At 44.7% G+C, this 10,942-nt stretch overlaps 1 protein-coding gene and 1 pseudogene across 1 annotated transcript; both read right to left on the bottom strand.

The window, feature by feature from the left end:
* Positions 1-3,199: 3,199 nt before the first annotated feature.
* LOC116911137 (40S ribosomal protein S3-like) lies at positions 3,200-3,944 on the bottom strand. The gene is given in 2 exon segments (XM_032914988.1): positions 3,200-3,264; positions 3,267-3,944. Coding segments are annotated over 2 exon segments (720 nt in total). The 5' UTR covers positions 3,922-3,944.
* An 86-nt stretch (positions 3,945-4,030) lies between these two features.
* Positions 4,031-7,663, bottom strand: LOC116911624 (annotated as a pseudogene).
* Between the last annotated feature and the right edge of the window lie 3,279 nt (positions 7,664-10,942).

Genomic DNA, 10,942 nt, shown 5'->3' with positions numbered 1-10,942 from the left:
TTTACTTGAGCTTGTGGTCCCAGAGGGCTAAGTGATGTGACGGCAAAGTGGCGGAAGCAGGAAGCTGAGGACTCCCATCTTGCACAGCGTGCATGAAGTAGACAGAGTGAACTAGAAATGGCGTAAGTTTTTCAACTCTTACAGCCTACCTCTAGCAGCGCTCTTCCTCTCACAAGGCCACACCTCCAAAACCTCCCCAAACAGAGCTGCCAACTGGGACCAAATATTCAAATACTGTGGGACTATGGGGAACATCTCATTCAAACCACCATGCTTTCTAAAATGTCTATATTTATGTGTGTATCTGTAGATTTGTGTTCCTGTTAACTTTGGTCAGAGAAGCTTCTTTTTACGGTAGCAGGTAAGGCAGACTCATATCTGATCAAATGTCCAATGGATTGACCAAGCCAGCTCAGTCAGCCAACGGGGTTTCCAAGGGAGGGAGCAAGGACTGAAGAGAAAAAGACAATTAGACAACACCGTAACATGACTCCAGCACATTCAGAAGCTAAAGCAGGTTTATTTTTTCCCAATCTGCTTTTATATCATTCTAGGTACATGCAAAGAATATGGTCAGTTGTAAGGCATAAACAAAGTAGTCAAGGAACAAACAAGGCAATAATCAAAGTAATCAAACAAGGCAATAAACAGGCTGGAGCACTGACTGCTCTTCCAGAGGTCCTGAGTTCCAATCCCAGCAACCACATGTTGGCTCACAACCATCTGTAATGGATCTGATGCCCTTTTCTGGTGTGTCTGAAGACAGCTACAGTGTACTTATATATAATACATAAATAAATCCTTAAAAAAAAAAAAACCAAGGCAATAAAGTCCTGTGGTCACAGTGTCTAGGGGTTTATCAGGATGACCAAGATACAAGGAGTATAATACAGTCCCCTGCCTTGAGACTACTTCGTTGTCCTAGCCTGATGCCAAATTCCGAGAAGCGGTCCCAAAAGCTCCCCGCAATGGATAAAGTGTGAAATATAACTATGAATTGCCAACACTAAGTTCCTTGTGCAAGGCTCAGGGAGCATCAGGGAAGAGCAGGCAGAAAGCATGTGAGAGCTGACAGACGAGGATGGCTGTTGAGGCGGATTTCTGGGTGTGACACGGCTGCCGCACACAGCACCTGCGGATACATGCGCGGGACCAGGCTAATCAGGATTCCAGCATGGATTACGGAGGGGCCTCCACCCCTGGGGAAGGAGCTAATTGCAATTGACGGTTTCTGAGAAAGAGATTAATTTTCCTTTGGGGAAGTAGCTTGCCTGTGCCCTAGTGGATGGTCCTGTATCCATGCACAAGGGCAACACCAATTGAACTTGGGGCTATTGATGTCAACACAAAAAATGGAGGTCGTGAAGTTGGGAGAGTGGCAGGGTTGGATAGGGCACTAGGGTGTATAGACTGACAGCACGAGGGGAAGATATTCGTTGTAGATCTGAGAGAGAGCACATCCAGAGGCACCTGGAAGAGTCCAGAGCAGAGAGGAAAAAGTAGTAGACTTTGGGGGTGGGAATAATGGCAGGTAGATATGATCATAATACATCGTGTAAATGTATGAAATCCCAAGTAGTCTGACTTTAACCTCTGGCTTCTACATGGATGTACAGACACATGCATTAGCACACATATGAAGACAAACGCAACACACACACACACACATGCCAAGTCAAAGAATGACCAGGTTGACAAGGAGTTAAGCACTGGGCCGTGTGGAAGACAAGGCAACTGCATAGAGAGCAGATGCATAGTGGTCTTTCAAATTCCAGAGAATGGTCAAACGAAGGCGGCGATTGGATGAGGTTCAAGAGTGTGAAGTCTGGGAACTAAAGCTGTATACCTACACCACGTAACAGAACGTCAGGCTGGGGTCATACAGCAGTTTCTTCTAGGATTATAAACGATCCAGCTTGGAGGACAGCTTGTAAAGAAGTTGAAAGAATATGCTGTCCTGAGGGAGGTGAGACATTCCATCTTGCAGAGAAGCTCCTTAAGCTCAGGAAGTAAACAACCCAAAGGCTTCCTTCCTTCCCCTCAACCGTCCTGGGTCTCAGGTAGCCATGAGTGTCCTGGAACTCACTATTACACCAACCTGGCCTTGAACTTAGATCCGCCTGCCTCTGGGATTAAAGACGTGAAGGAGAAAAAAAAAAAACCCAACTGAGGAGATTTCTTTGATGTAATAGTTTCTACATGTTAGAAAACCAAAAGTTAGGGCTGGAGAGATGGCTCAGAGGTTAAGAGCACTGTCTGCTCCTCCAGTGGTCCTGAGTTCAACTCCCAGCAACCACATGGTGGCTCACAACCATCTGTAGGGAGATCCAATGCCCTCTTCTGGCCTGCAGGCATACATGTAAGTGGAACACTGTATACATAAGAAATAAATCTTTAAAAAAGAAAGAAATAAAACCAAAAGTTAGAAATTACTAACATTTTTTAGCTTATATTTGAAAGTAGATACTACACTCTCTCACACTAATATATGTTATTAACTGACTGGTTACAAAGTGGTCACAAAGAAACAAGTCTTAATGGTTATTCTTTTTCAAGATGGGGTTTCTCTGCATAGCCCTGGATGTCCTAGAACTTGCTCTGTAGAACAGGCTGACCTCAAACTCAGAGATCTTCCTGCCTCTGCCTCCCTGAACGCTGGGATTAAAAGCATAAACCACCAGCACCTGGCCACCTGACAATTTGTTCCTTCTCTCTGTCTCTCCTCTCTCCCTTTCTTCTTCTCCTTCTCCTTCTTCCTCCTTCTCCTCCTCCCTCTCCTCTTCCTCTTCCTCCTCCTCTTCTTCTTCTTGTTCTCTCTTCCTCCTCATCCTCTCCCTTCTTTCTCCTTTCCCCCTCCTTCCCCTTCTTCTTTCCCAGAAACAAACCATCACAAATAGGACTTTTTATATGTCCCTAAGAAACATTTGAATTTCATAGAGATTCTGGACTGGTGGTTCGTATCCGTTGGCTCCCTCGACTTTAGCCCTGACATCTCCAGCAGCCATCTTTACCATGAGCTCTGTGAGTTTCCCAATCAAAACTTGGGTTTGCATTTTTACTTTCCAATGAAGACTCTTCGGAAAAGGGTAGGTAGACTAGCGAGCCTTTTCTATTTCTTTTTTTTTTTCTTTGTTCAAGCTTTTATTAAACGTCTTTACAAGTCAACATCCAGCCTCCAGATGCAGCTGCGAAGACCCTGTCATGCTGTAGGCCCTGGCTGAGGCCTGGCGGGTGCCTCTGGCTTCCCACCCCTCTGTTCTGAGATGGGGTGGTGGGCAAGACTTCATCTTTAGGTTCCACATGATCAGGCAGAGGCTTCTTGGGCTCAATCTTACCACCTGGGTCCCAGGGCGGCATGATCTTCACTTTGATGCCCAGCACAGCCTGTCTGAGGAGAACATGGCCCACAGCAGTATCAACATAGCAATTAACAGGGTCTCCGCTGTGAATCATCAGACCATCCACAAACTTCATGGACTTGGCCCTCTGTCCTCGGAGCTTCCCAGACACCACAACCTCGCAGCCCTCGGCCCCGCTTTCCATAATGAACCGAAGCACACCATAGCAGGCCCTTTGAACTGCAAGCCCTCCTAGAAGTTTGTAGCGTAGAGACTCTGCCTGGGCAATGGCACACAGACCTCTTGTGGCCACTTTTTCTGCATACAACTCTATGCTACCTTCAGGGAAGCCAAACCACTTCTGGACAACTGCAGTCAACTCTCTGAGCCGACGACCCTTCTCCCCAAGAACATTCTGTGTTCTGGTGGCTAAAATAATGATTTCTGTTCTGGTCGGCGTAACTCGGACTTCAACTCCAGAGTAGCCATCTTCAGCCAGCTCCCGAGTGAGAAACTCATTCAGTTCAGCTTTGAAGATGCCATCAGCTACAAACGTCCTCTTCTTGGAAATCTGTACCGCCATCTTGCTGCCGCACGCTGCTGAAAGGAAAGGAAGAGCCTTTTCTATTTCTTTCCCCTCTGCCTCCCAGGTGCTGGAATTACAGGCATGCACCATCATGCTTGGCCTGTAATCAATTCATCACCCATGTTTTTTTCTAGTCATTTGTCTGTACTTTTCCAGTTATGATTTTCATCTTCTTCCTCCAGATCTGATAGACATATTGGTGGGGCATAAGATGTCTTTTGTATCTGGTTACTGTTTTGTTTTTTTTTTTTCTTCAGTAAAAGCAGCACAGAAAAGCAAACAGTCATTGGGTGTCTTGACATCAATATGAGCTTCAGTCATGGTCTGCCATATTTTGATCATGTTGAGGGTAACAGCCAAAGCCCACAGAAATTAGTCTGAGAGGGCTTTTTGCCCTGAACATCCTCAGGAATTAGCTTGGACTTTCTAAATGCAACTTTACTATTCTGTCCTGAGGCAAGGCTCACTTCAAACAAATAATCCTCCTGGCCATCACATGCAATTTTGATTCCTTGAGTCTAATGTTTCTAATATTGAATTAGCTGGGGTTTTCACATCAAACTAATCTTTCTTAGAAAATGGATCAGCTGGGTCTGGAGACATGTGCTTTTAATCTCAGACTCTCAGAGGCAGAGGCAGGTGGATCTCTTTGTGAGTTCCATGCCAGCCTGGTTAACATAGGGAGTTCCCAGACAACCTGTTACAAAAGAACAACAAAAAACAAAAGCAAAAAAGATTCAGAGTGGTGGTATTGCATGCTTTTGATCCTGGCACTCATACACTGGAGGCAGAGGTGGATCTAGGCCATATACAGAGCAAGTGCCATGATGGCCTAGGCTACAGAGAGACCCTTTTTTTAAGAAGGAAGGGGAGGGAGCATGAGGGAGAAAAGGAGAGAAGAGAAGAGAAGAGAAGAGAAGAGAAGAGAAGAGAAGAGAAGAGAAGAGAAGAGAAGAGAAGAGAAGGAGACAGACAGAGACAGAGAGAGAGAGACACAGAGAGAGACAGAGAAAGAGACAGAGACAGAGAGACAGACAATAACCAACCATTTTCTTCTTGGCTCCCTTCCTGTCACTTTTTGTTGGCACTTGTTCTTGCTGACTGACATAGTGTCTGTCACTCAGCCAAAAGGCTTGATTTTCTTTTTGATGCAGGGTCCTCTGTGGAGTCTTGGCTGGCCTGGAATTTACTACATAGACCAGGCTGGTCTTGAAATAGTGGTGATCCTCCTGTCTCTGCCTTCCCAGAGCTGGTCTTGCAGGAATGTGCCACCAAACCAGGCTTCAAAATAAAACCTCTAATTCATTCTTTGGGCCTTTCAGACACATGCTAGTTCATTACTTTAATAAAATGCTCTGACAGATGTGAGGCAGAAACAGTCACATCTGGGACACGTAAAGCACCATTCCAGGTCTCCAGGGGAAGCAAAAGCAATATTGATTCATCTTCCCCCAAAGCCTGTCGCAGTAGCCATCTCATTTAGTCTGTTTAGTTCCTTTAAGATGAATATTTTTGTACATAAGAGTAGCACTAATTATTTCAGTGGTCTTGGGACTAGAAAAGAGCTACAAGTCCAAGGGGAGTGTTAAAAACAGAAACTCCCTATGCTAAAATACAAGAAAAACTTGACTAAGTCTTGTGGCTAGAATGATATGGTTTTAGTCGAATGGGTGATAAATCTTGAATTGTCTGCTTCTGGAAGCCACTTTGGATTATAGGTCTCTTTGGGCCTTTCTACCGTCTTAACTTGGTTCTTTCAGAGAAGGGATGACATGTACAGTCATAGGTAAGTGGGTAAGCTCCAAGCTATGCCAGTCTTCTGCACGCCTTTTATTTTTAATTTTGTTTTAGTCTCCTAAGCCAAGTTTTCTAAGAAAACAAAAACAAAACCTGCTGGTTTCCTGTCAGTGGATTGTTATATTTGCATTATGTCTAGCTTTTTATTATATTTATTTATTTATCTTCCGTGTGTGTGCACATGTGCTTGTCACAGAGCAAGTGTGGCTATTAGAGGATTTCAGGGAGTGGGTTCTCTCCATCCCTCTATATGGGTGCTGGGGATGGAACTCGGGTCATTTGGTGGCAAGCTTCTTTACCTGTTAAACTATCTTGCTAGCTCCTCAGACCAAACTGAGGAGATAGACAAAGTCCTTGCTGTGCAAACAATGAAGCCCAGCGCCTATGTTAAAAAAAAAAAACAAAAACAAAAACAAAACAAAACAAAAAAACCAAACCTGTAATTCCAGTGACAGAGGGAGAAATGAAAACAAGAGGTTCTTTGGGCTTGGTAGGCAGCCATGCTACAGTGGGCTCCATGTTCAGTGAGAAACCCTGTCTCAAAAAACAAAGTGGATAGTGCGAGAGAAAGACACAAGACATGACTTCTGACCTCCACAATGTATTCATGGGCAGGCACCTCTGCAGACATATTTGTACACACACGTATACAACACACACACACACACACACAACCTGATAAGTAGATAAATATAAAAGTAACCACACTGATGATTGAAAGAATAGCTGTAGGGTTGGGGATTTAGCTCAGTGGTAGAGCGCTTGCCTAGGAAGCGCAAGGCCCTGGGTTCAGTCCCCAACTCCAAAAAAAAGAAAAGAAAAAAAAAAAAAAAGAAAGAAAAGAAAAAAAAGAAAGAATAGCTGTAGAGATGTCTATCTGTCTCGTAAACCACGCACACACCACAAAGAGCAAAACCCCCGGGGAGAGTTGAGGGCAGTGCGGCCTCAATGAAGACTGTGATGGCTAATCTTCATTGTCAAGGTGGCCACATCTGGAATCAATCAAAGCCCAAGACACTGGGCACTCCTATGAGGGATCTTTCTTTCCTATTTTTTCAAGACGGCGTTTCTCTGTGTAGCATCTGTAGACCAGGTTGGCCTCGAACTCTGCCTACCTCCGGAGTTTTGGGATTAAAGGTGTATGATATCACTGCCAGCAATTTTAAAAAATAGATTACTTAAAGCATGAAGACCCACCCTGAATCTGGGTGACACCTGGTGGCAGCCCACACAGAAGGACTTGAAAGGGCGAGGCTTTTTGCCTGCTTGTCCTCACTCCTGTTGACAAGTTCTTGCTGGCAGGAATCCACTTCTTCAGGATTCCTCTGTAGACTGAAGACTGGCAGTTCTGCAGGAATCAAGCACAACTCCACTGCCAAACCAGAACTACTGAGACAGCCAGCCCTGTGGACTCAATGACTACCAGATTTGGGCCTTTACTTCATAAGACTGTCAGACTACAGACCACATCGTGTAAGCCAGTCTAATAAATCCCACATATATCATGTTAGGAGTGTGTGTGTGCGCGCGCGTGTGTGATTTATATATATTCATTCTATCATTTCTCTTTAATACAAAGAGCGTCTTACACTTGGAGTTAAATGACCCAGGTTTGAGCCTCAGCTGTCCCATTTCCAAACCCTATGTCTGGGACAGTTACTGAACCACAGGCATCATATCTGCAAGCTACAGAAAAGAAGTAAGCTATGCGTCTGGGCTCATGTCAGAAATTCCAACTCTTAGGGAGGCTGAGGCAGGAAGATCACTGCAATTTTGAGGCCAGCCTCAGCTATAGAGTGAGTTCCAGGCAAGCCTAGGCTACAGAATAAAGCCTGGGTTTTTGTTGTTTTGTTTTTATAAAGAAAAAGGAAGAGCCTTTGACTCTACCAATTGTTTGATGAGCGGCGACACGCAGCTGGTAACAATGAGCTGTTTGAAGCATGGCTGAAGAGATGGACATATAGCAGGCAGTCTTAGGGACACTTTCTTTTGCTGTTAATTAAGTCAAGGCCAATCAAGCACATGTGGGCTACTCTGTCTCCTGTACGCACTGAGGTCAAGGATCCCCATCTCTCATTATCTTAACACATATTTCTCATGCAGCTACTGAGTACCAAGCACTGTGCTGGGCTCTAGGAATACAAGACTTATTTCTTCAAGGTCTGTATAGTGTATTCTCGGAACTTTTAACAAAGTTGTTAGCATATATTAAGTGCTCAGGAGAGCTTAGCTGAGGGAAGCTAATCTTATTCTGTAATATAACCATAGGATCAAGCCACTAAAGAGGTGATTATTTTTTTAGTTACTCATCAGTACTACCCAGCTTATAATGTGATCAGATTGGTATTACTTCTAAAGCCTCTAGGGGGAAATAATATTTTTATCCAGAGTTCATCTAGTCATCCACCTATCACATGTACATACAGTGCTAATGTGATATTCTTAAAATATTGATGTCACTTTTGATGTATTTATTAAAAATGTCATTTCAGGATTTCATTTTGAGACAGGGTTTCGTAAGTCTCAGGCTGACCTCAAACTCCCTATGTAGCTGATTGTAGCCTGGAACTTCTGTTCCACCTGCTACCACCTAGGGCTAGATTCCATGGTGCGAGCATGAGCCACCAAACAGGGATTTACTCAGTGCTAGGGATCAAACGCAAGGCTTTGTGCTTGCTAGGCCAGTGCCCTAGCAACTGAGTCACACTCCTAGTCCTGATATTGGTTTTTAATTGGTTTGCTTTGTTTTTGAGACAGGGTCTTGCTATGCAAAAAGTCTGCAACCTTCTCAGTCTCCAGAATGCTGGGATTACAAGTGTGCATCGCCACATGCATTGGTCAGGGTTCTCTAGAGTTGCAGAATGTATGGAATGCCTCTATATATTAAGGGAATTTATCGTAAAGACTTACAGTCTGCAGTCCAACTAACCCAACAACAGGCCGCTGTGAGTGGGAAGTCCAAGGGTCCAGTAGTTGCTCAGTCCCACAAGGCTGGGTGTTTCAGCTGGGCTTTGGTATAAGCTTAAATCCTGGAGAAGTAGGTTCCGACAGATGTGCTGGCAAGTGGGCAGCGAAGACTTCTATTGTCATTATGTAGGCCCAGATTAAAGATGAAAATATGGGGCTGGAGAGATGGCTCAGCGGTTAAGAGCAGTGACTGCTCTTCCAGAGGTCATGAGTTCAATTCCCAGCAACCACATGGTGGCTCACAACCATCTGTAATGAGATCGGATGCCCTCTTCTGACGCATCTGAAGACAGCGACAGTGTACTCACATACATGAAATAAATCTTTAAAAAAAATAAATAAATAAAGATGAAAATATTTCCCCTAGAGACTTTAGAAGTAATGCTAACCTAATCCCATTAGAAATTGGATAGTACTGATAAGTAACTAAAAAAATACTGGACCTAAGCTGTCCTTCACTTGGAACTTGTTTTGTCCCAGCCTGGCCTTGAACTCAGAGATCTTGCCTCTGACTCCTAGAATTAAAGGCGTGTACCATCTTGCCTGGGCCTAAACTTTAAGGACCACTCTGCCTTGAGATCTGGATCAAAACCGTAGATGCTGTCAAAGAGCCTCAAGATCTGGATCACAGGTGTGCCCTACATTTCTGAGTTGTGGTTTATTACGGATATAGTCAAAGTGACAACCTCGAGTAGACATCACACCATGTCTAGCTGCAGGATGATACTCTACACGAAATGAAAATTAGAGGGAAAAAGAATGGTGCTAAATTGTGAACATTCTGCTCTGATGGAAGGACAGTGTGTCTGCTCCTGACTACCCATCTCCAGAGGGTAGAGGGACAGAGCACTCGGGATTATTTTGGCTTTTATTCACATCCCTGGGAAAGTTTAACCTTGGAGGGCTTTTTAAATTGCTAGAGTGGACAGTAAGTGTGAGCGCCAATCTTGGGTTTCAACTTGGTCACATCTGGAATCAACAAAACCCAAACAACTGAGCACACTTGTGAATGTTTTCTTGATTGGATCATTTGAGGGGGAGAAGTCCCACCCTAACTCTGCCACGCTCTCCTCTCCGTGGCAGCCTACATAAAAGGAAGGGGGAGGAGAAAGCTTTTGCTTAGTGCCTGCTTCTCCTCACTTTTGCTAGCAAGGTTTTTTCTCTTGCCGCTGAGACACTACTTTGCTGATATTAAAACCTACTTCTTTGTATTCCAACATAGGCTGAAGACCAGCTGACACATCCAGCCTTGAGTACTGAAAACTAATAGGTTCTCCGCCTTTCAGTTTGGAGACAGCACTGTTGAACTAGACAGACCACAGCCTGTAAGTCACTCTAATAAACCCCCTCCATATATATATATATATATATATATATATATATATTACATTTAATATATTTATTCTATTAATTGTTTTTATAGAAAACGCTGAATAATACAATAGGAAAGACATTTTAAGCCACACAAAAGAATACCACAGTAACGTTACTGGAAGCTATTAGCCATCTTGCCCAATTTCAGCAGTGCCAAGTGCCTTCCCATTTATCCTTTGCTATTCTTGATTGTCCTTCCAAGAGAGCATGACCAATGCAGCATTTTAAAGTAAGAGAACTTTTTTTTTTTTTACTTGTTACTTCTTTAGCTCAAAACTTAAATGCAGGAAGTGCCGAGTAATTTCTTGTAGGCTGTTATTTTTTGGGGGAGGGGGGATTATCTATAGCTACTCATATTTTCAAGTTCAGAATACTGAAAGCGCCAAGGGGTTTAATATAAACAGCAACAAGGGAATCTGTAGAAACATACTACCAGGCGCCTACTTCCAGAGTTGAAGGTCACTTTCCTTAGATCTTGCTGGCTTTGTATGCCGCGAGACCCAAAGTCTGGAAAGTTCTGCAGTAGAAATCCTGTGGATTTCTAGCGCTGGGATGTATATGAGGACGGAGTCCGGAGCTGGAAGCCTAAATGGAAACCTCAGCAGCGGGCGGGAAGGCGCAACCTGTGGGTACAGGCAGGCCCAGAAAGGCTCCAGGACGGGAAAGCAGACAGAGAGGAGACGCCCAAGTCAGCAGGCGTCGGCTGGGGGCTGCGCTGGCGCTGGGGGCGCCAGGCGGGCTGTGGCCACGGGTGGGGGCGTGGCCAGGGCCAGGGTGTGGGCGTGGCCTGAAGGTCCGGGCCTGCACGAGGCACGCCCCCTCCCCTACGCCAGGGGCCTCCCCGCGCGGTGCACGTCCGCGTCCCGCGCCTCCGCCTCCT

This window comes from Rattus rattus, chromosome 10 (genome assembly GCF_011064425.1).
Source record: "Rattus rattus isolate New Zealand chromosome 10, Rrattus_CSIRO_v1, whole genome shotgun sequence".
Classification (NCBI taxonomy): Eukaryota; Metazoa; Chordata; class Mammalia; order Rodentia; family Muridae; genus Rattus; species Rattus rattus.
The sequence above is the reverse complement of the archived record's forward strand: the minus strand, read 5'-3'. Positions and strand labels throughout refer to the sequence as shown.